Source organism: Notolepis coatsorum (genome assembly GCF_963971535.1).
Source record: "Notolepis coatsorum genome assembly, chromosome: 20".
Classification (NCBI taxonomy): Eukaryota; Metazoa; Chordata; class Actinopteri; order Aulopiformes; family Paralepididae; genus Notolepis; species Notolepis coatsorum.
Genome location: NC_140184.1, coordinates 30,095,240 through 30,121,093, shown reverse-complemented (window position 1 = coordinate 30,121,093; position 25,854 = coordinate 30,095,240). Strand labels below are relative to the sequence as shown.

Genomic DNA, 25,854 nt, shown 5'->3' with positions numbered 1-25,854 from the left:
ACATAGTAATTATAATATCTACATATACATGGCATTTGATTGGAGGCTAGTCTCACTTTGTCCCACAGCAACATTAAAAGTTTAGATTTGTGTATGTTTTTTTATGTAAAAAAATTACTTGAAAGTAATGCAATAGTTACTTTTATAATTTGTAACTGAGTAAGTAATTTAGTTACCTTTTGGAAGAAGTAACTAGTAACTGTAACTAGTTACTTTTTAAAAGTAACTTGCCCAACACTGCCCAAATCCCATCGGACTTGATTTCTTCATGTCCCTCAGTGTGTAATACCAGCATTCAACTGTATGGGCCACAGCGGTTTCTATCATCATCATCATCATCATCATCATCATCACCACCACCCATGCTATGCATAAAATATATAGGTCCGCGGAGAGGCACGCTGAGGAGGCCGTGCAAACTGCAATGGAATACGGGGCATCTCTCTCTTTTTACCTAATATTTTGATTCTATCCTGACATTTTTCAGTTGGAAGGGCAATCTATATGCGCAACGGTAAAAAAAACTTTTTTTTAAAAGGGCACTTTTTTATGAGGCTCAAAAGGGCAGGTGCTAAAGCACCCCTTGGGCTCTATGTGTGCACGTGCCTGAACTACACGCATTATACACAACCACATAACCCGTACATAAAACAGTAAATATACTAAATGCAGTAATTTCTAAGTATTTGTAAAACTGGAAATAGCACAGCAGACAATCATGGTAATGTACTACTGTATACAATAAAGGGCAAGTTCAGCAAAAAAAACACCTTTATTTCACACCTAATTTATGAACGTGTTATACAAACCATAATAGCAATTTATAGATATAATATATACACACTATTATCTTAGATGCAGAATGATGACTGCTGTCATCTGAAGGCAGTCTGGTAGGTGTGGATCTGTTGTGCAGAGAGAGAGGGGGTCATCCTGTTGAGAGACTTCAGGAAGTAGGTGTGTTTAATAACAGAAGCCTCCATGCCTTCCTCTTGAAGAGTCAACAGCGCAGCCTGGAAAGCAGAAACAAACAATATTACAACAAAACATACACTAGAACCTTATTTATCATACCAGAGTTACAAACCAACTAGATATTGTGTTTGTTTGCCCCCCCCCCTGCCAAAGTGTGCTACTTCACTTAGCTGTTGCATATCTAAACACATTATAGAATATAAATACATGTTCTGCCAAATATTGCACATGGAAACAACTTTGTACTAGGAAATATATTTATGGAGAGGTCTCATTTGTCTAAAATAGTCCATAATCAGAACATTTCAGTCTAATGACTGACCTTCATTCCAGAGGTGTTGCAATAGATAAAGCTCTAATAACCAAGCAATAGGTGTCTGTCCAGGTCGGACTATAGATGGCTTGAAAGTGACAATAATATTCTAAAAGGACTGAAGTTTACTTCCTGTTGCAATGTTAGCTAATGCAATAGTTGAGTTGAGGAAATACATTTGGGTCTGAACTAGGGATGCTCGATATTAGCTTTTTTACCGATACCGATATTGTCCAACTCTTAATTTCCGATACCGATATCAACCGATACCGATATATGCAGGGTTTCCCCCCAAAAAACGGAATAATTTCAGGTAACTAATAATTTCACTGGATGCATTCAAAAGGCTTTCTAAATGTAAGCATTATCTGTACAAAATATGATCATTAAAAAAGTTAAAATTAACATTACATATCTCTTGTTGTTGAATTAAACCAACATGCATACTTTTGACAATAAATAAAATAAGAATTGGTTCTTACTTGCTTGCCTGGGTAAATAAAGGTTAAATAAATGTTAAAAAAAATATATATATATATATTAGGGCTGTCAGTTTATCGCGTTAATTAGATTAATTAATTACACAGCAAATAATCGCGTTATGAAAATTAACTCAAAATTAATTACAATTTTCTTTTTTTTTATAATTTTTTTTTGTATCTCATTCATTCCAGCATGTACAATACACATTTACAGATTTTTTTTTAATATGGTCCATTTGCATGTTCTTGGTATCTGATTCTAGGGACATCTATGAATCTCAGGGAATGTATTCCCAGTGTCAGAAATACTGTGGGCTAGATCCACAAAGAATGGATTGCACGGTGCAAGTTGCACCCTTACTTACAATTCATTATGAATTGAAAATGGGGGACCCTGATGTAAACAAGACGAAAGTCTTTCTCTGGTCTGCATTCCCTTAACAATTGTGTGTATTGAGCCGTATTGTACCCATTCTGCAATCTGTTAATAACATTTTCATTCAATCAATCAATCTGCGCGGTGATTGATTGAATGAACATTTTATTTTGAGCAAAATTGTAATGAACCAAATGAGAATATCAATACATTTTTTTTTATCTTTGACTGTGAATAACACCATGCTCAAATTGACCAGACCTGAAAAATCGAAGCAAATTAATAGATGGAAGATGATTAAACAGAAGGTTTTGTAGATACAGTACTGAATTCTGCCATCCGGACACATGCAATTTGAAATATAATTATAGAATATAGAATATGAGGCATAAAATGGTAATGCGATTAAAATGTGATTAATTAGATTAATTAATTACAAATCCTGTAATTAATTAGATTAATTTTTGTAATCGCCTGACAGCACTAATATATGTTGTTATTGTTTTTTTTTTTACCGACACCAATATTTTCCGATATCACATTTTACTGCCGATATCGGCCGATAATATCGGTCGGCCGATAATATCGGACATCCCTAGTCTGAACTGTTCCCTAGCAACAGGATTCCAGGGAGGTCTATATGAGGTGCATTTAGTAGCAGTATCAATGTCAGATGTACTGTTACCTCTTTGCACAGATTCTCCAGGTCGGCTCCAGAGTAGAGCTCAGTCTTTGCCGCCAGCTCTTCCAGAAGCACATCAGGGTCCAGGGGCATCGTCTCTGTGCACACCTTTAGGATGGCAAGGCGTGCCTGAAAAACCACACACACACACACAGCTAGTTACATTTCTTGTGCATTTTACAGATGTCTGTACATCGAAACAGAAGGAAACAATGTGAGGGGAGACAGATGAGGAGAGTGTAGTGATTAAACCCAGACCCATGTGGCTTCTAAACCACACCATGTTTGGCATGTGGGGCTTTTTGGCACATGTTCATTCACTAGAGAAAGACACGAAAGACAAGAGAGAATGGATGACGTGACAAAGGGTCAGGATGACATGTGACAAAGGCTCAAGAGGTAGACATAGGCGTTTAGCCCCCTGCTCTACATAACGCTGCACACAGAGGGCTTTTAGATGAAAACAGACACCATGAATGGGACCTAGCTAGCTCATTTAGCCACAACAGTGTCCCTGCTTGTGCATATCTGGGCAGCAGAAAATGTCATACAATTCCCCTAACTCGCAACATGCACTCACCTCACACACATACTTGATCGCTGTAATGTTATATATATATATAGTCTGGTAAGAAAGACTTATAGTCTATAGTTATATAGTTAGGAAGAACACTTAATTCACTTTTATAGCTCCAATTATAATTAAAATGCACACTTCCGTGATTAATCTTCCGATTAATTCATCAAATGCGCTAGCATAGAAACGGCCATGTAATTCTCCACAGAAGATTTATCAAAAAAAGGTAAAGCATGAAGAACATGGAAATAAATGCTTTAAACTTCTGATTTTTACAACGTCGTGGTGAGTTTTCTTATTAGTCTTTCCTACCAGACTATATATATTACAACAATCAAGTAGGTGTGTTTGGTGTGCGAGTGCACGTTGCGAGTTTGAGCACATAGGGAAACTGTAGCAAGCTATATCACACCCATCAGAAACATTATCTGATGACTTGCCTGTTGATCAGGAGGAGGGACATAGATGAGGTGGTCTAGTCTTCCAGGCCTGAGGAGGGCGCTGTCGAGGGAGTCTGGTCGGTTAGTGGCTGCTACGATCATCACTTCTTTGTTGCATACTTCCAGGTAATCCAACTGCCCCAGAGAGAGCAAAAAATAATAATAAACATAAACCACAACATATTATATGGATCAGAGATTGTACGATGTGATATAATAATGAGAGAACAGAGGAAACGGTTTCTATGTCAGTTTATACCAGGGATGACCAAAGTTTTGACCTGGAGGTACCAAGACGTAATATGGATGGCGGGCTGTGGGGCCAAAAACATTGATTCGACATTGATTCTTTTTCAGAATGTAGGGATTAGCTTCTCTGACCTTAGGTCAGTCACTGAGGTTGTTCATGCATATGTCTTGTAATAAACAAAGTGACTCAAAATAATTCCTCACATAAAATCTAAATGCATCAAAACAGATCAAATAGAAGCTCATGATATTACACACATACACAACATTTTTAAGTGATGTTTGTGTGGGAGGAGCTTTATACTTCAAACAGCCTACGTCAGACATTTTCTAAAAACATTCTGCATGGGAGGAGACAAGCGAGGAAATCTCAGGCTTCCAGGTTTTGGAACGGCCTTAAAGATGGCGGCAAGCTTTCAGTTCCTGGGTTACGGAGGAATCGAGGGCAAGAGGATGGGGGTGTTTTGAATGCACCCAGTATCTGACCTGTTGCTGTGTCTCACACTCCTCAGCTCCCTCTGCCTGGAGGACCTTGCCCGTGCCTCTCCTCTCCTGGCTCTTAATGCCCACCCCATCCAGCTCAGTGAGAAGCACAGAGAGGAGGCGTGTCTGCACACTGTCACGTGACTGGCTGTCTGACCGCGAGCCAATCAGAGAGTCAATCTCATCCAGGAACAGGATGCAGGGAGTGCATGCCCGTGCTTGGCGGAACAGCTGGAGAACAACACACACACACGCCTTTAAAGAGCAACTAAACACATGGGCATGTTGCTGCCCTAGTGCTCGATATTGTCACCATGCTGCACACTCTTGTCGCACCCCAATTGGTGATGTCAGAGTACTATCAAAGCCTGTCTAGGAAAAAAAGAGGTACTTTGACATCACCGATTGGGGAGAGGGGCTGAGTGTGAAAATATAACCACTAGGGCAGCAAAATGACCATGTGTTTAGTTACTCTTTATGGAGGGTCAATTATATAAGATAGCATAACATGTCATTTGGTAAATGCCCTTATCTATAGGGAGGTGTAGTGGTTACGTCATTGCCGTTTTTCGTGTTCCACCCTCTGTCCAATGCAATGTACTTCCCCATTTCCCATTTCTAAATCGTCTTGTTTAAAACAAATAAAGCATTAACATTTGCATGGTGTACCTTTCTGTGCTTATTCATCCACAATCTATAGCTCAACATGAAAATATTCGCAATTAAATCATAAAAAGAAATCGCCAAATTTGATTTCAACCAAAAATGCTTAAGAAATTATGTTAGCGATAGAAGGGAACTCATTTTGTGCAAAAATGGAACGCTTTTCAATTTCCATGCGGCAGAATTGTTACAATAGCCGATAATCCATTTTCCCAATGATAAATCCCTATACGGGTGGAACAACCAGTGACGTCAGACTACACCTCCCTATAGTGCCTTACAGTACCACAAGTGCATACATTTTCAGTTTTGGTGGTCCCAGGAATTGCACCCATAACCTGCCCACTGAGATACAGACAATACTCATGTTATTATGGGTATCCTGTAAGAAGTCGATGTGTGTATTTGTACCTGTGCCAACGCCTTCTCCGAGTCCCCTACAAAGGGAGAGTAGAGGTCAGCTCCGCTCACGGACAGGAAGGTGCAGTGGGAGGAGTTGGCTGCTGCTCTGACCAGGGTTGTTTTGGCACAGCCTGGCGGTCCATACAGCAACAGCCCCCGCGGCCGACTCAGGCCCAGACGGACAAAGGCCTCTGGGTATTTCATCGGCCACTCGATGCTCTTGGTGAGATGGATATGGAGAGGCAATTAGGAACGACGGAAAGACAAACATCTTTAATACAGTTTAAGACGAGACAGGACATACAGCTCGCTTATGACACAAAAAAGGTCTAGATGTGGAGGATGTTTCAACAATGTAGGAATTCTGTGCCCACCTGGCAGTGCAGGGACCACGATTCTCTTTAGGTGAATTCAACTTTTAGAACACTGGTCCTAGACCAGCGCTCCGGTGGTTGTTTACTGCGTCTGTGACCAAACCCTCTTTCTATAGAAAACATCCAGGCTTACATCCAGTAAATGACCAAGTGGGGTCTTGTGAACAAATCTATTCATGAACATTTTAATATTTCAGTGAATATCTTGCTTTCAACACTGTGGTGGTTTCGTGTTTATAGGCCACATATGTTCTCGTGTTTGATGGACATGGGTCAGACGTGGGTGACACCACGTGCCTGCTAATTTCTATTGAAATGCACCCAACACTCCTGGGTTCTGTTGCACCAGCTGGATATTATAAAGTTGGATGTCTGTGCTAAATTTGGTTTGCCTAAGTCCAACGTTACATTTAATATTAAAGCAACAGAAATTGCACCATCTAAAAATACAACTACAATGCAATTTTAGTTCTCTCAGGGGGTGTTACAGAAACGTATTGGCTTCCAATTATCAAACAAGCGTGTAATGTTAATTCAAGCTATATCACAGAACTTCAGTACCTGTCTGAGTTTGAGTTTGACTTGGTCTAGGCCTCCTATCTGCTCCCAGGAGACCGGAGAGAGCTCAGTTCTGCCCAGGCTGCTCCTCAGGCAGGAGGGACGCACCGTCTTCAGGGCCTCCTGGAAGTGTTCCATGCCCACCGCCTGCACTATTGAACCCTAAAAAACAATATATTAGACACTTTCAGATCAAACCATTCATTTATTCTTGGGATGCATCAATAATCAATTCAAGATTCAAGAGTTTTATTTGTCACATACATACACGAGACATGTAGTGAAATAAAGGTGGCCATGCCCACCTCGATTGTGCAAAAATACAAATAATAATATACAATGCTAAGCATAAGAAATAAAGGTAATGAGTACTATATACAATAATATACAATATATAGTTATGTTTTTAAAGTAATGGAATCAGCTATTATTAGGCTAAAACAGGGTATCCATATCTAAGAATTCCCCAATACTAAAACCCAATACAAAGAGTTATGTGTAACATGTCTGGAATCAAAGTAAAGCATTTTGGGGACATAGAAGCATGTTACATCTCTCTGATGGAGATGAATAGATTATATATCAAACATTACTGTGTTCAGTAAAAGTAATGGATTGGATCTGTAGTAATGAGTAATGATGGTCTGGCTCAATACAATCTAATCTAATGTTACATTTACCTGGGAGCTGTGTCGAATAGCCTGCATGGCGGCCTCTCTGCACAGGGCACTAAGGTCTGCTCCTACATACCCTGGCGTTCTCTGGGCCAGATCTGCCATGTCCACACTGGGACCCACTGGCATCCGCTCACATAGAACACACAGGATGTCCCGCCTCTGCTGCACTGTGGGAGCTCCTAGGATCACCTGAAGGAAAGCACACAGTTTACTCACATTACAGTGATTCACATATTCACTGTGAATCACTAATGTGATTCACATTAGGGCTGAACGATTAATCGATTTTAAATCGAAATCGCGATTTGGAATGATGCAATTAGCAATTAGCAAAAAATTATAATAATCGCAAATCTTTTTTTCCCTCTTCTTTTAAATTTATTTAACCAGGAAGTCCCATTGAGATACAAGATCGGTTTGGGAGAGGGAGGTAAGGGGTTTTAGATTGTGTGTTGTGAAGTTTAGACTTCAGAGAGGGAGAGTAAAGTACAGAAAAAAATTGTACCATTGGGTACCGGTATCGATTCCCAGGTAAAAAGAAAAATTTTCAAGCCGCATTTTACAATAAACCTCTGTGGGGCTGCTTAAAAATGATAATTCTTATAATCACACATTTTATCGCAATCGCAATATCAGTCCGAAAAATCGCAATTCGATTATTTCACAAAATCGTCCAGTAGCGTGGCTACATGAGTAGAGCTCCGGATTCATGATGGGAAGATCACCGGTTCGAGCCCCGGGTCAAGGCTGTTGTCGGATAGTGGTGTTGTTGTCCAGCAGGGGGCACTCCGACATCAAGGCCACCTAATCATTCCTTCCCCTTAATTGGCTGATATCAATCCCTGTCTCCTGAGCCATTGTGTAGTGTGATGTGTGCCTGGTGCCAGTGTATGGCAGCCATTGAGCCTGCGTAGCCCAAGGTTGGGTGCTACCAATGGTGGTGAAGGAGGCAATTTCCACCCTACATTGTGGGGAGCGCTTTGAGTGTCTAGAAAAGCGCTATACATGTAATGAATGAATATGGATGTATTTGTAGTGGGCCACTGTGACAGGAGAGAGGCCACTGCAACACGAGAGAGGCCACCACAATACGAGAGAGAGGCTACTGCAACATGAGAGAGGCCACTGCAACATGAGAGGCCACTGCAACATGAGAGGCCACTGCAACACGAGAGAGGCCACCACAATATGAGAGAGAGGCCACTGCAACATGAGAGAGGCCACTGCAACATGAGAGAGAGGACACTGCAACATAAGAGGCCACTGCAACACGAGAGGCCACTACAACATGAGAGGCCACTGCAACATGAGGCCACTGCAACATGAGAGAGAGGACACTGCAACACGAGAGGCCACTACAACATGAGGCCACTGCAACATGAGAGGCCACTGCAACATGAGAGGCCACTGCAACATGAGAGGCCACTACAACATGAGAGGCCACTGCAACACGAGAGGCCACTACAACATGAGAGGCCACAGCAACACGAGAGGCCACTGCAACACGAGAGGCCACTACAACATGAGAGGCCACTGCAACACGAGAGGCCACTGCAACATGAGAGAGGACACTGCAACATAAGAGGCCACTGCAACATGAGAGGCCACTGCAACACGAGAGGCCACTGCAACATAAGAGGCCACTGCAACATGAGAGGCCACTGCAACATGAGAGGCCACTGCAACATGAGAGGCCACAGCAACATGAGAGGCCACTACAACATGAGAGGCCACTACAACATGAGGCCACTGCAACATGAGAGGCCACTGCAACATGAGAGAGAGGACACTGCAACATGAGAGGCCACTGCAATATGAGAGGCCACTGCAACACGAGAGGCCACTGCAACATAAGAGGCCACTACAACATGAGAGGCCACTGCAACATGAGAGGCCACTGCAACATGAGAGGCCACTGCAACATGAGAGGCCACTACAACATGAGAGGCCACTGCAACATGAGAGGCCACTGCAACATGAGAGGCCACTGCAACATGAGAGGCCACTGCAACACGAGAGGCCACTACAACATGAGGCCACAGCAACACGAGAGGCCACAGCAACACGAGAGGCCACTGCAACACGAGAGGCCACTACAACATGAGAGGCCACTGCAACATGAGAGGCCACTGCAACATGAGAGGCCACTGCAACACGAGAGGCCACTGCAACATAAGAGGCCACTACAACATGAGAGGCCACTGCAACATGAGAGGCCACTGCAACATGAGAGGCCACTACAACATGAGAGGCCACTGCAACATGAGAGGCCACTGCAACACGAGAGGCCACTACAACATGAGAGGCCACAGCAACACGAGAGGCCACTGCAACACGAGAGGCCACTACAACATGAGAGGCCACTGCAACATGAGAGGCCACTGCAACACGAGAGGCCACTGCAACATGAGAGAGAGGACACTGCAACATAAGAGGCCACTGCAACATGAGAGGCCACTGCAACACGAGAGGCCACTGCAACATAAGAGGCCACTACAACATAAGAGGCCACTGCAACATGAGAGGCCACTGCAACATGAGAGGCCACTGCAACATGAGAGGCCACAGCAACACGAGAGGCCACTACAACATGAGGCCACTGCAACATGAGAGAGAGGCCACTGCAACACGAGAGGCCACCACAACATGAGAGAGGCCACTAAAATATGAGAGGCCACCGCAACACGAGAGGCACCACCACATAGCAATTCTACATGCTGACATACCGGTATAATAAAATAACATAACAATAAAATTATAAGCTTCTTGTGTTGCATCAATTCTGTGTATCTTACCTGCTCTGCCTCGACACAAATTCCACAACCACAAATAGCCTCAGAACTCTTTGTGCTGCGGCCACCACATCAGGGTTCCCACAGACATTGCAAAATGAAATTCAAGGATTTCAAGTACTTTTACAAGCACTATATTTCTTTTTAAAATGCTGTTTTTTTTAATAGAAAACATTTATAAAACGGATCCAATATTTATGGCTCAAAAGTCAAAACCAATTTCCGACAATTAGTTACACTTTAAAAATGGAAAAATTATATTTCTTGATTCAGAAATATGGATGAACAAAACTTTCAATGCGAATGGTTGATTTGAATTTCAAGGGACTTTAAGCACCTTGTTAAAACAAAGGGGCGGTTTTCAAGAAATTCCAGGCCTTGGCTTTTATTTTTTTTAAATCAAGCACTTTAACACTTTCAGTGCCACGCCTCTTACTCCTCATTGGCCACCCATTAACCCCATGTAAACGGTCACCTTGTTTGTAGAGCTATAACCATATTCTATATTATAGCTATGGATACAGTACTTTAGTCATTTGACACTGGGTTTCTTCCAGTCAAGATGCAAAAAATAAAAATAAATTCCATCCATACGTTCCTGTGTTATACCGTGGTGAATATAAGTATGGTTTTAGAGCGGTCTATCGTAATCCATGAAATGCTGAGTGTTGTGAAGGGCCAGATTAAACCGAATATATATATTTATTTATATATATATATTTAATTGTATTTGTATATTCTCTAATATTCCCTGATATCCCTTGTATATTCCTTGTACAATATACATTGAATATCCATTCTAGCCTACTGAACATCCCATAATAGTCTCCATTCTACTATTGGTCGAGACCTTGGTGCCAGGCTGCCATACCCCTCAGACCCAGTTCAAACGTACCGCTCGACATGTACGAACAAGTCCTAGTTCCGCGTAGGAATTTGGCTACCGCACCACTAATGGGACTATTTGTTCATAGTGCGTATATATACTGCGCTACTAAAGTAGGACTTTCTTTTCAGTCCAGTTTCTTACCCTCCAATAGAGTCACAGACGTAAAGCCTCCCCGCGATGCCACGTGTGGGAGTAAGGCCAAGTTCGGCCTACCATCGGTATTGAGACATCGTGTATATTAATATTTGAATAGTCATATTTGGCACTATATCGTCGAGTTGGACGTAGTCTATTAAGCTAATAATAGTCTGTTAATATATAGTGCTTCGTGCGGTGAGAATACTACCGTAGTCAGTACCCCATCGTTTCGGGCAGAGAACTGGCTGCTTACCCAGGGTGGTTGACCCTATGTGAAGCTGCACCCGAGGAGCCCCAGAGCCGACGAGCGAGTGGACTTGTATACCGGATTATTCTACCGACGACAGCCCGCCTTCCCAGGCACGGATTATGCTTTGGATACTTTGATTATTCTATGGATAAAGACCCCCGACACTACCGTGTGTTGGAACCCCCCCCCCTGGAGAGGACGCAAGGTGAGGAGACGCTCTGCAAGACGAGGTCTCTCCACATCTCTCCCCCGTGGACCGGAGAGAGCCGGCCCACAAAGAGTCCACCTGCTTTCATCTGTGGTCCAAGGATCGCCGGCGCATTGAACGGCACTACAGTGGGTTCACCTGGGATACCCTTGGCCGGACGAGGCAGCTGGATTCTACCCCCCCCCCCCTCCTACTCCTGTCGGCTTACAAGCGACCGGATTAACCCCCTCTAGTGTATCCAGCCTATAATCATTAAAGTATCATTGCTGTTATTCCTTAACTATTCCAGGTCGTATATTTACCACCTGCGCCTTCAGAGATTGGACATTATCTATTGATATACCGACGAATACTCCTTGCCATAAAAGTGCATACTATTTCAATTCATAAATGTAATTAAGTGATTAAGTGTTTATTCTACACACCATCGCTGTGTAGGAAATAAAGACCTGCTTCTAATTCGTACATTTGTGTTGGATCCGTTTCATCTACGTGAGAGTGTTCATGATAATATATTTATGCCGTGTACTGGGTGGCCGAATATTAAGTACAAAGGTAGTGGTAGTAAGTATCATATCTAGTAATACAGTCAGGGAATTGTACCCCTCAGTTACAATTGGTCCTTCGAGCCGGAGGGTAATTAGTGTAATATTAATATAGTGTTATTAATATTGAAATGGCCTATGATGAACACTCCACGAAACGATCCTCCTAACCAACGCCCGCAGCGCGAACGACGGCTCCCTCAGTACTTAGAGGCTTACGCTGTCAGTCAACAACCTAGTCTTCTACTAACAGTAAACGCGGTAAAACTAGAAAGTAAAAGTATGTCTAACCCCAACGCCCAGACTACCCCGACCATGGAGGCCCCTACGGGCTCTAATGTAACTGACCAGGTTCACGGTGGGGACCAGTGGGAACCAGACATGACTTCACACCCCGCCAGTACTGAAGAAGTAGTCCCCGATGAGTCCCGGGAGGAATACAACGCTACCGAGAGAGAACTCGGCACGGAAGAAGACGGGGAGAGCACCGTGGAGATAGAGCTCCAAGGCTCCGCAAGGAGTACCCCGAGGGAAGGCTCCCCTATACAACCGCCTTCTCCCAGCGAGGCAGAGAGGACCCTACAGCAGGCCTTCCTCATCAGCCTGAACGCCGCTGCTGAACGCGACCGACTGCAGATCCAGCAGCGGAGCGAAGAAGAGCATATACGTCTAGAAATAAGACGCATTCAGATGGAAGAGAATGTGGCCCGAGACCGAGCAGACAGCCAGCGAGCAGCTGCTGGTGCTCTACGGGACGCAGAGCGCGACAGACAGCAAGCGCAACTAATAGAACAGCTGATCAGACGGACAACACCCTCTCCCTCCGCCAGAGGCTCCAGGAACTCGTCTAGACACACCTCCAGGGCGGCATCCCCTAGCCGAGTAAACAACCCTGAACTTGACCAACAGACGAGGTCTATACCCCCCACAGACCACCTCCCCCCACCGGTCCAAGCGAGACCTAGCAACCGGGAAGGAGCAGCATATCCTGTGGAGAGGCTAAACCAGAGACTACAAGCACTGGATGACCTAACTGAAGACGAAGAGGAAGAGGAGGAGAACCGCGCCCGAAGACAGCACAGTACTCTACCGGACCAGGAGGTCCGGTACAGCCCAGGCTATACTCCCGCGGAGCTGCGCTACAGACCCCCGACTCTATACACGGGTGAGCACGACGCACGACCCGCACCGAGGAACAGCACCTGGACAAGCGGGCCATGGTACACTGCCGGTACCAGCCCATACCAAGAAGCGGGAGGAGACTCGCCTAGGAGGCCTCCCCCCCAACGCTCGCCGATGTATCCACAGTCAGCGTCATACATTGGCACGCCTATGGTACCCGACTTCACCCAAGAGAACCGGGCCCAGTATACAGAACTCCGCATGTGTCTGGAGACCATGTTGGTGGATGTATTGGATGAACGCCACAAATACGCCATCCTACTGCAGCACTTAAAGGTGCCCCGCGCACATAATATAGCGCTCGCCTACGCGACTTCCACCACCCCATACACAGCAGCGCTGGTAGCATTGGACCAGAGGTATGGGCGCATATGGGATTACGTGATCCAGGAGATCCGACACATCGACCGCTTACCCCCAGCAATAGACAATCGAGCACTGGACGACCTGTCCATCAGAGTGCAGTCCCTGGTAGGGATGTTGGGAGCGCAAAGAGAGAAGGGGAAGTATGAACTTTACGCCAACTCAAATGTGGAAAGGATCCTGGAGAAGCTGCCGCCCGCTCGTCAGGAGCGCTTTAGGCGGCAGAGGGACCACAGAGACCCGAATGGCCCCGAACCGAACCTCCTCGATCTAGCAGACTTCCTGGCGAGAGAAGTCAGCAGCCTACGGCTAGATACATTCGGACGGAGCACCCCTGGCTCCAGAGAAGGAACCAGACGACTAAATGATGGAAGAAGATCGGTGACTGTGATGCACCAATCGGAGTCAGTACCGAGCAGCAGGAGCCACAGTACCCCCTCCAGAACGGAGAAGTGGAAGATAGTGTGCCCCTACTGTGAGAAAGAACACTGGCTAGCGCAATGTGACTCCTTCCCCAAGCTGAACGCGGAGGAAGCAGGTCAATGGATAAAGTCCAACAAGCGCTGTTTTCGCTGTGCGCGCTCACACATGGCAGCCGAATGCCGCTTAAAGAAAAAGTGCACCAAGTGCGATGGAGCCCATCTGGACATACTTCACGACAGTAACAGACGGCGCCCTTCACCTGCACCATCCAGCCGCAAAGCGAGCGTCATGTACATCGATCCCGCCAGCAGCAGTGGAGCCCGAGTACTCCTAAAAGTAGTGCGTGTGACACTAAGCTACCAGAATAAAGTCCTGGACACTTACGCCGTCCTCGATGACGGGTCAGAGAAGACCCTGCTGCTCGCCTCCGCTGCGGCCCAGCTAGGGCTGCGGGGAAGCGAAACCCAAATGACAATTCGGACAATAAGACGAGATTTGAAGACGATAAAGGGCGAGAATGTCTCATTCTCTATCGCAGCAAGCGGCCAGCCTGAGCGACGGTACCAGATTGCAGACGCTTTCACCAGCCAAGAAATAGGACTGTCGCGGTATACATACCCCGTCGCCAAGCTGATGGAGAAATATGCACATCTGCGCAAGTTACCGATCCCGCTCATAGACAATGCTATGCCGACCCTGTTGATAGGCTCCGACCATGCAGACCTCATTGTCCCGATAGACCGGGTTCATACCGGACCCCGAGGCTGTCCTGCAGCAGTCGAGACCCGTTTGGGATGGACTCTCCAAGGCCCGCTCGCCAAATCTCTCAACCGAAGTACAGCCACTAGATGTCTCCACTCCCGAGTCACAGAGGGAGAAACCGCACTCCTGCAACACGTAGAGCGGCTATGGAGCTTGGAACAAATGCCCTTTAAGAATGGAAAGAAAGACATTCGCTCTAAAGATGACATTTACGCCATTCACCTCCTCGAGACAGGGACCAAGAGAGTCCCGGTCAACGGCGTGTTGAGATACGCCACGCCACTCCTGCGGCGAGAAGGAATGCCTACTTTCCACGCCAAGACAGACGCCATAGAACGGTACCTGCTGAACACGGAGCGGCGCTTAGCCAAGAACCCCGCCCAAGAGAGTGTATACCGCGCTGAGATTGAGAAGCTCATCACAGCGGGACACGTCACAAAGATGGACATTAAAGAGGCTGACCAGACCACTGAATCGTGGTACGTGCCCCACCACAAGGTCCATCACAACGGTAAAGACCGCATAGTATTTAACTGCAGCTACCAGATCGGATCCCAAAATCTGAATAAAGAGTTACTGCCCGGTCCCACACTCGGCCCCTCCCTACTCGGCGTTCTACTCCGCTTCCGCCAGGAAAAGGTGGCCATCAGCGGGGACATTAAAGGAATGTTCCTGCAGGTGAGATTAGTAGAGGCGGACAAGCCCCTGTTACGGTTCCTATGGAGAGAGAAGCCAGGAGATGAGCACCCAGCCATCTACCAATGGGAAGTCCTCCCCTTCGGAACGACGTGCAGCCCCTGCTGCGCGACATTTGCACTACAGAAACATGTAGCAGAGGACCCAGCAGCGGACGAAGAGGTCAGACACAGCGTAAAGAACAGCTTCTACGTAGACAACTGTCTACAAAGCCTTTCAACCCAGGAAGAAGCCGAGGCTCTCCTGATTAAACTCCGCGCCTCATTGATCAAAGGCGGCTTTGATCTCAGGCAGTGGGCCAGCAGCGATCCGCAAGTACTGCGCAGCCTCTCCTCCGAGGACAAGGCAGCCAGCAGCGAGACCTGGATGGCTACAATCCCGGGAGAAGCCCAGGAGATGACCCTGGGATTGGTGTGGCGATTCAAAACAGATTCGCTTCACTACAGACACAAGCCCCTGACTACGGAGCAGGGAAGGCCGGCGGCGGCGCCGACCACCAGACGGAGTGTGTACACAACACTCGCCCGACAATATGACCCGCTAGGATGTATTCTACCGTACACCACCAGGGCAAAAATGATTGTACGAGCATTGTGGGACAAGGACCAGGGCTGGGACGACCCCATTCCCGCACACCTTGCATCCACCTGGAGAGAGTGGGAGATGGAGCTCCACTCACTCCCAGGCGTTAATATGCGCCGAAGCTACTTCCCACCCACGGTGAGGCCAGAGACATGTAAAATGGACTTACACGTCTTCAGTGACGCCTCAGAGGTCGCATACGGATCAGTAGCCTACTTGCGGGCCCAAGACCAGGGGGGAGAGATCTACACAGCATTTGTCCTCGCCCGCTCGAGAATAGCCCCACGCAAGCAACAATCTATCCCACGTCTAGAGCTCTGCGCAGCCCTAGCCGGAGCGCACCTAGCCACGCTCATCCAACGTGAGCTCACCATACCGGTGTCTAGAACAATCCTGTGGTCAGATTCCACGACGGTACTCGCCTGGATCAAATCGGACTCATGCAAGTACAAAGTCTTCGTGGGAGTCAGAGTCACCGAGATTCAAGACCTAACCGAAGAGTTAACCGGAGAAACAGAGTGGCGCTACGTTGATACAAAACAGAACCCAGCTGACGTCATCACCCGGGGGATGCCCCTGGATGACCTCACCCGTCGCAATGTCTACAGTGACGGCCCCGCATTCCTAAGACTCCCGGAAGGACAGTGGCCCATGCCTATCCCGAGGGAAGCAAGTCCAGAGGAGGTGGAAATTAAGAAGTCTGTGTTCTGTGGATTGAGCACCGTAGCCTCCACCGACCCTAACATAAACGATTGCACGTCCATAGAGAGTGCACAACAAAGAACATTCCTGCGGTACCACCCGGAGTGCAAGTCCCCCGCTGATATGTCAGCAGCTAACTACGAGGAAGCAGAATTGCTTCTACTGCAGCGAGCCCAGAGAGACTCGTTCCCCGATGAATTGGCCTGTCTACAGGGAGGAAAGCCCGTCCCATCCGACAGCAGATTAATTCACCTGGCCCCCGAGAGCGACGCTCACACCCTCATCAGAGTGGGTGGTCGCCTACGCAGAGCCCCCAATCTACCGGATGACATTAAATACCCGATCGTATTGAACAGCCGACACAAGGTCACAGAGCTGATTATAAAGAAATACGATGAGGATGTACATCACGCAGGAGCAGAAAGAGTCTTCGCGGAAATCAGACGTCGTTACTGGATCCTACAAGGAAGAGAGGCGGTACGACGCTTCCAACGAACATGTCTAGACTGCCGCAAGTGGCGCGCGCAGCCCAGCATACCAAGGATGGCTGACCTTCCTCCATGTCGCCTCCGAATCGGTGACAAGCCATTCCACTCAACGGGTATGGACTGCTTTGGCCCGCTGCACATAAAGAAAGGAAGAGGAACCGAGAAGCGGTGGGGTATTGTATTCAAATGCATGACCACCAGAGCGATACACATCGAGCTTCTCCCGACCATGAGCACAGACTCATTCCTTATGGCCTTCCGTAGATTCACATCACGGAAAGGAAGACCGTCTACCCTATTGTCCGATCATGGGACAAACTTTAAAGGCGGCGAAAGAGAGCTGAGAGAGAGCTTCCAAGCTATGGGCCCAGAACTTAAGACCCACCTCGCTCCAGCACAGGTTGATTTCCAATTCAACCCCCCAAACGCACCCCACTTCGGTGGCACTTGGGAACGAGAAGTGCGCTCCATAAAGACAGCCCTGTACGCAGTACTTGGGGCCCAGACTGTGGCGGAAGAAGTCCTAATGACAGTCCTCACGGAGATTGAGGGAGTACTTAACTCGAAGCCCCTCGGATATGTCTCCAGTGATGTGGCGGATATCGACCCAGTTACCCCCAACACACTCCTGATGGGGCGGCTAGATCCCACATTACCCCAGACAATGTACCGGCCTGAAGAAGCGAACGGCCGACGAATGTGGAGGTACAGCCAAGTATTAGCCGACAAGTTTTGGAACAGTTTCCTACTGCACTACCTACCGTCTCTACAGACCCGCCAGAAGTGGGTAAAGGAGAGAGACAATTTGACAGAAGGAACAGTCGTCATGATTATTGATCAATCACTGCCCAGAGCTATGTGGCCGGCCGGCCGCGTAAGCAAAGTGATCACCGGTGCCGACGGCAAGGTCCGAGCAGCTGAAGTGCTCGTCCAGGGTCGCACTTACACCCGTCCCGTGGCAAGGCTCATAGAACTGCCTCGACTCCCAGACACAATCGATGATGACCATGACCCTACAACCCTATGACTTTGTGAAGTTGACTGACCCCTACAGCAAACCCTTATGTGTAAATAGACAACGCGATTAATCTGTCTCCGTTTAACTGATTAGGTCTGGGACCTATTCAGGGGGTGGCTGTTGTGAAGGGCCAGATTAAACCGAATATATATATTTATTTATATATATATATTTAATTGTATTTGTATATTCTCTAATATTCCCTGATATCCCTTGTATATTCCTTGTACAATATACATTGAATATCCATTCTAGCCTACTGAACATCCCATAATAGTCTCCATTCTACTATTGGTCGAGACCTTGGTGCCAGGCTGCCATACCCCTCAGACCCAGTTCAAACGTACCGCTCGACATGTACGAACAAGTCCTAGTTCCGCGTAGGAATTTGGCTACCGCACCACTAATGGGACTATTTGTTCATAGTGCGTATATATACTGCGCTACTAAAGTAGGACTTTCTTTTCAGTCCAGTTTCTTACCCTCCAATAGAGTCACAGACGTAAAGCCTCCCCGCGATGCCACGTGTGGGAGTAAGGCCAAGTTCGGCCTACCATCGGTATTGAGACATCGTGTATATTAATATTTGAATAGTCATATTTGGCACTATATCGTCGAGTTGGACGTAGTCTATTAAGCTAATAATAGTCTGTTAATATATAGTGCTTCGTGCGGTGAGAATACTACCGTAGTCAGTACCCCATCGTTTCGGGCAGAGAACTGGCTGCTTACCCAGGGTGGTTGACCCTATGTGAAGCTGCACCCGAGGAGCCCCAGAGCCGACGAGCGAGTGGACTTGTATACCGGATTATTCTACCGACGACAGCCCGCCTTCCCAGGCACGGATTATGCTTTGGATACTTTGATTATTCTATGGATAAAGACCCCCGACACTACCGTGTGTTGGAACCCCCCCCCCTGGAGAGGACGCAAGGTGAGGAGACGCTCTGCAAGACGAGGTCTCTCCACATCTCTCCCCCGTGGACCGGAGAGAGCCGGCCCACAAAGAGTCCACCTGCTTTCATCTGTGGTCCAAGGATCGCCGGCGCATTGAACGGCACTACAGTGGGTTCACCTGGGATACCCTTGGCCGGACGAGGCAGCTGGATTCTACCCCCCCCCCCCCCTCCTACTCCTGTCGGCTTACAAGCGACCGGATTAACCCCCTCTAGTGTATCCAGCCTATAATCATTAAAGTATCATTGCTGTTATTCCTTAACTATTCCAGGTCGTATATTTACCACCTGCGCCTTCAGAGATTGGACATTATCTATTGATATACCGACAAATACTCCTTGCCATAAAAGTGCATACTATTTCAATTCATAAATGTAATTAAGTGATTAAGTGTTTATTCTACACACCATCGCTGTGTAGGAAATAAAGACCTGCTTCTAATTCGTACATTTGTGTTGGATCCGTTTCATCTACGTGAGAGTGTTCATGATAATATATTTATGCCGTGTACTGGGTGGCCGAATATTAAGTACAAATGTAGTGGTAGTAAGTATCATATCTAGTAATACAGTCAGGGAATTGTACCCCTCAGTTACACTGAGTTATAGTATAACGTCGATTACATTGTAGACGCTAGCGTTCCTCGTCTGAACCCGCTATTGTTCCGGATTCAAGTCCACATTATCTGTATTATGTTCCATCATGAATGCATGAAAGGGGGGGGGGGGGGGTCGTTTCTGATTATTCAAGCGTCAGTAACGGCATTCGCATTGAACACTAGAAACGGTTACCAGCCCGATCACTATGAAAGCATTGCAGGATCAAGCTAGAATTGACGTCAAATCGCTCTTACCTTTGGCCGAAAGTAATCCAAAAAGAATATTCCAATTTCTTGATTGCCATCTGGTAGATCCAATCCCCATTTGCTCGACGTTATAAACTACCATAACATACGGATCAAGCAGTTAACGTGCTTCAATGTAACCGGCTGAACTGTGCGCTTCGCCGAGAACAAAAAATGAAATCCGAGACATGGGGTCATTCCACAGCCTAGGATACAATGTTAGAAATGTAGCTCGATAGGGCGGCTGGGTGGTGCAGCGGACATTACGCTCATCACCAACGCAAGAGACACCGGGTTCGACTCCGGCTGTCGGCGTTGACTCCGGCAGGGCCGGCCGTCATACTAACTCAATTGGCAGAGTTAGAGGGTGGAAGTCGATGGGTGGTAATCTGGACGTTGTGGACAGCGACTCCTACAGGTCGGTTGGGGACGCCTGCACAGCAGAGACAGGAAATGGCGGGGGTAATGTGAGCCTCCCACACGTTACACCTCGCCAATGAGAGTCCGCGCTGGCAGGTGAAAATATGTGACAGGCTGCCTCCTCGTGTACCGGAGGGGACACGTGATGCAAGGCTTCTATCCTCCCTACAACCGGCCAGTGGGGGGCATATGCAAGCAACGTTCAAGACAGGGGAGGGAAGAATTGGCACAATGGAATTGGGATGGGAGAAAAATAGAAAGCCAACACACAGCACTCTGAGATTGAATAGGGTATTAAAATAGAAAAAAAGTAAAAACGACCCAGAAACGAGAATCTTCGTTTTTTGGCACTGAACGGTAGGGATGGGTATCGTTAGGATTGTATCGATACTACTACTCTTATCGATACTGCTTAACGGTTCTTTTTGATTATTTTGCAAGAAAAAAAACCAATTAATTAACTCTTTCAATGCCATGCCTGGTTTTCCGTTTTACCGCTTGAATGCCACCATCCGCGCCAATGTTAACGTTAATATCGCCTAATCTATGTTTTAAATTATGGCTATGTGTCTAATCTGCCCATCGCATTATCAAATACTATTTTCCAGTCAGTGCTGTGAAGGCAGATTCTTTTTTTATCGCGTCGTTTCCGTTTCAGAGCAGTTAGAAAAGCCCCCGTTTTGATATAAAAAACAGCTCATTCTGGAGCATTCTATGAAAATCGTCTTTTAGTGGAATATTCCACAACGTTGATATTCGTCGGCCTTTTTATGAATCGTTTTCAAATAAACGCTAGATGATCAATATTATACGTGCACGCACGCACGCACATTACGGCCGCGCACTGATAATCGCCCCGTTGATTTCCTCTCGGACTTTTACAATGAAAACGAAAGAAGACATTTCACAAAACAGCTTATAACTTCATCAAACTTACTCCGATTATCCTACCACTGATAACACAGAGTCCTTACCTGACATCAGATGGTATCCAACTGGTATATTCCAATTCCTGATCACCATTCGAAAAAATCGATAAGTGTATGGATCCAACGCGACACAGTAGATCTCTATGATCCGCGGGGATCTGAGGCTCCAGAATGAACTGTGGTAACCCCGGCTGGATCAGTGAACTGGAAAATGTGGAGTACCGGATTTTTTTCCCCATTCATTTTCATTGAGTCCATTCCAAAATCACTTATGTCATCTGGGAGACGACAGGGGGCGCTTTTTTCCACAGTGATCGTCGGCGCCCCTCGGCTATACTCGGGTAGGCTCGGGTGATGCAATAATTTTTCAGATCGCAAAAAAAATAAAAAAAAAAAAATCCGAGAAATCTCGTGAGTGGCACTGAAAGAGTTAAGAACAGAATCGACATTGCTTTATTATTCTTTTATATAACTATATAAATAAATATTATTTCTTCAGCAGCAACAGCAGCAGCAATGTTTTAAATGTGTCTGAATTATAGACTTTTTATAATTAACAACAAATGTAAGATAAAAAAGTTGGAGTCATACAATACTATTTTTATTGCCAGTCGATCTGCCAATTACGTCACACCGCTTGCACCCACCTCTTCTTCTTACCACCAATCGGAAGCTCTCGTTCGTTTATTTACTTCCGGATTGTCAGCCATTATTCTACTCGGAGGCTAATAACGTTAGCTCCCCGCCAGCCACATTGACAAGTACCAGCGGTTATACATTACTGGCAAATGTCTTGTTGCACTTGTGGCAACGAGCGTTGTCTGCATCGACTTTAGTAAAATAGACCCAGACTTTTGAACGTTTCGTTCTGTCCGCCATGATGAGAGCAGAGCTGTCTGTACTCTGTAGCCTACAATAGAACCTGTGTGTGTGTGTGTGTGTGAGTGAGTGTGAGCACAGCACAGCCCGCTCCTCGCGCAGGCAGAGAGAGACCGAGGGAGAGATATAGAAAACGGCCAACAAGATTACTTTGCGACGTTTAAATTCCTCAAAAAAAAACCTCCATAATTTCTCGAGTACCGATAGCAGTACCGATGACGTCGGAGCTTATAAATACTCCGGTCTTTTCTAATATAGTACCGGTTCCCGTTTAGAACCGGGGTCCGGGGGTCATCCCTACTGAACGGTTGGGGCACAGAAACGAGAATCTTCGTTTTTGGCAATTAATGTGTTAAGCACTTCAAGGACCTTGTGTGAACCCTGCCACATAGACCAGAGTCATAGACCCATACTGTACCTCTCTGTCGAATCTGCCAGGTCTGCGTAATGCTGGGTCCAAGGTGTCTGGTTGGTTGGTGGCTCCAACGATGAGGAAGCGATCTGACTGGTTCATCCCGTCCATTAGGGTGAGAAGCTGAGCGACCAGGCGGTTCTCTGGTCCGGATGAGGCTGTTCTTCTCGGACACAGAGAATCCAGCTCATCAAGGAACAACACACACGGACCCTCCTCTGCTGCAGCCCTGGCGCGCTCAAACACACGCCGCAATCTCTCCTCACTCTCACCCGGCCGTGACCCTACCACCTGAAATAAGATTAGTCACTAGATATAAAAAGGACAACAGTAATACACTAGAATTCATACACGTCAGGCTACAATTGACCTTAACCTAGATCCAATTAGGGCTGGGCGGTACACCAACAATTAACTGATACCAACTTTATGAACCTCTTATCAACCAACCTTTTCCCATATTGGTTTGTTAGGTAAATGCATTCATCCAGTGTATAGGCTGCTTCATTTTGTGTCCCTTTAATGCAACTGAATGTACAATAACCAATCACATGTTGACAAACAAACGTGTTGACAGACAAACATTACAAACATGATGACAGAGGGCCAACATGATGGAGAATGTGGTATTTTTACACTGGTGTTTAAAAGAATAGTTAACGTTTCATTTATCCAATTCCTTGCAGAGGTAAATGTGGTAATATACCGTGATATGGATTTCAGGTCATACCGTCCAGCACTAGATCAAAATACATTCATGTACTGCCATCTTATGTCAAACAAAGTTTCATTAACATAATTTCTACCTCTGGTCCTCTGACCATCACCAGGCTCGCCCCCACCTCGCCCACCACCCTGCGGACCAACAGGGTCTTCCCCACACCTGGAGGCCCCACCAGGAGCAGCCCTCTGGGACAGGACAAGCCCAGGGAGTCCATGGTGAGTGGATAGAGCAGGGGCAGCTCCAACATCTCCTTCAGGGAGACACGCACCTGAAATGAGATTCAAAAGAGAAAACATATCAGAAAACAATTTCATCATTCATAAATTAAATGTTACTTTTGTTATAGAACATTTTAAAACACGTTTCATTGGTCGAGTGACAATGACATTTTTTTTAATCCTCTTTTTCTCCGCCTGATTTTCTATGCTTTTCTCCCCATCCCAATTTAGTCGTTACGCCAATTCCCCCCCTCCCCTACCTGGTCATTGTGCGCATGTTCCCCCTACTGGTCGGTACAAGGGAACCCTGAAGTCTACCACATGCTTCCTCCGACACATGCGGAGACAGCCAGCGGCTCTTTTTTCACCTGGCAGCGAGGACTCTCATTGGTGAAGTGTAACGTGTGGGAGGTCACGCTGCCTTCACCACTTCCTGCCTTTCGCTGAGCAGGTGCCCAGACCTGACCTGTAGGTGTCGCTGTCCACAACGCCAGATTACCACCCACGACTTCCCTCCCGCTAACTCAGCCAAACGAGTTAGTATGACGATCGGCCCAAGCCGCAGGCAATGCTGACTCCGGGAGTCGAGACCGCAGCCTCTTGCATTGGTGACGAGCGCAATCTCCGCTACGCCACCCGACCGCCCGTTTGACAATGACACTTTAAGGGAATACACACACAATAAAAAAGATTAAAAGACTTTAAACGATTTTTGCATTGCACAGTATGGCTTTTGCCCGACAGTTAAAATGTTGACTGTTCCTTCTAAGGTACTACATGGCAATTCTTTATTCAGATATAAGAAGTTGGTATAGGTCGACTCTTAAATCCATCAATATTTATAATATATATATTTATTTCAGTTGAAGAAAGGATGAATTTTTCCACAGCTACTTACCTCCTCCAGGCCTCCCAGTGGAACGAGGGGCTGGTCCTGTAGTTTCCCATGATAGTGCCTGAGGGTCTGGATGCCTACTATCTCCACACCAGTCCTGGAGGTGATCACTCCAACATCAGCAGAGTCTGGGCTGATGGCCTCAAACTGAATATATCTAATCTCAGTATCAAAGTCACAGACATTTATCACGTGATTCCTGTGCACGTATAAACCCTTCAGCATGTCTTTCACAAGTTCATGAATGACGTGTGGAGGTGAGCCTTTTCTGAACTCCACGCTCTTAACAACCACAGTTACCCTGACTCCTTTCAGCTTGGGGCATGTAACAGGTGTCAGCTGCTCTGGGTTGAGGGAGATGTGTGAAGGTGGGTGAGAGATGAGGCCTGAAGAGCAACATTTCAGGTCTATCTGAAGGAAGCGTTCAGCCAGGTCAGGTCTGGGCCAGGCAGTACAAAGGCAGGTTCCTCCAGGAACAGACACCAGAAGAGGGGAGCCCAGACTCAGTCCTAGGGTTGACATCAAGCCTGGGCCCAGTCTGCATCTTTGGGTGCCCTGGTCTGCTGGATCCACTGTCAATACTCTAAGACATCTGCCCTCCTCCATTAGTAGCCAACCACTGCTCTCAAATGGAAAAGACAACAGGCTGTTGAAAAAGCATTGTATAGACACACACACGATTAGGGTTGCTATGCTAACACTGGAATAGCTACCGATATATTAGAATAGTTGCCATTCGAATGTGTTTTAGCTAGCTAGGCTACAAAATGAGCGAACTGTGCTATCTGTACTGTGCTACCTTATGCTATCTGTAACTGTAACGTTAGCGAATACATTACCTTCAACATTTTAACACGCTGGGTTAACGTTACTTACCAGTGAATCAATGCGGCCAATTTGATGGCTAAACGACTAACGAGTTTGACAGCATGGGCTACTGTTTACAAGGAAACATGTGGAGAGGAAATAAGATGACCAACCAGAACCTTTCCCTGGTTCACTGTAAAACAGACTGTGATACAACTACGACCTCGCTTACACAACAAGGCTTTTACAACTGATTGTAAGCAACGTAATCAACTCCAGTGCGTCTTCAATTTACATTTTCATAAAGTCGTTGAAAAAAGGTAGGGGCATATAGTCGTCCCGAACCCGTAGACTTTACATAATGCACCCACATATGTAGAGAGTTGAACGACGTTCCACTGCCGACCTGTTGAGGCTGAGAGGACTTACAGGCAGTGTGTACAGAATGGTCCTCTGGCGCCACCCTGTGGACGCGTGATA

General features: G+C 46.4%; 1 protein-coding gene across 1 annotated transcript; it reads right to left on the bottom strand.

The window, feature by feature from the left end:
• Nucleotides 1–815: 815 nt before the first annotated feature.
• On the bottom strand, nt 816–25,772 carry afg2b (AFG2 AAA ATPase homolog B). Its single transcript, XM_084337456.1, has 11 exons — nt 25,444–25,772; nt 24,571–25,213; nt 23,537–23,722; nt 22,737–23,021; nt 7,255–7,440; nt 6,578–6,736; nt 5,652–5,861; nt 4,581–4,808; nt 3,846–3,980; nt 2,832–2,957; nt 816–1,013 (listed from the first exon to the last, which is right to left on the bottom strand). The coding sequence occupies exons 2-11, from the start codon at nt 25,171–25,173 to the stop codon at nt 876–878; spliced, it is 2,256 nt and encodes a 751-aa protein (XP_084193582.1). The 5' UTR covers nt 25,174–25,213; nt 25,444–25,772; the 3' UTR covers nt 816–875.
• Nucleotides 25,773–25,854: the final 82 nt, after the last annotated feature.

Excerpts from the sequence above, each read along its gene's own strand:
- afg2b (XM_084337456.1), bottom strand. The coding sequence starts at position 25,173 with ATGGAGGAGGGCAGATGTCTTAGAGTATTGACAGTGGATCCAGCAGAC. Across the intron at positions 5,862-6,577 it reads TCAAACTCAAACTCAGACAG|AGCATCGAGTGGCCGATGAA; the intron begins GTACTGAAGTTC and ends CATCTCACCAAG. Across the intron at positions 2,958-3,845 it reads TCCCTCCTCCTGATCAACAG|GCACGCCTTGCCATCCTAAA; the intron begins GCAAGTCATCAG and ends GTGGTTTTTCAG.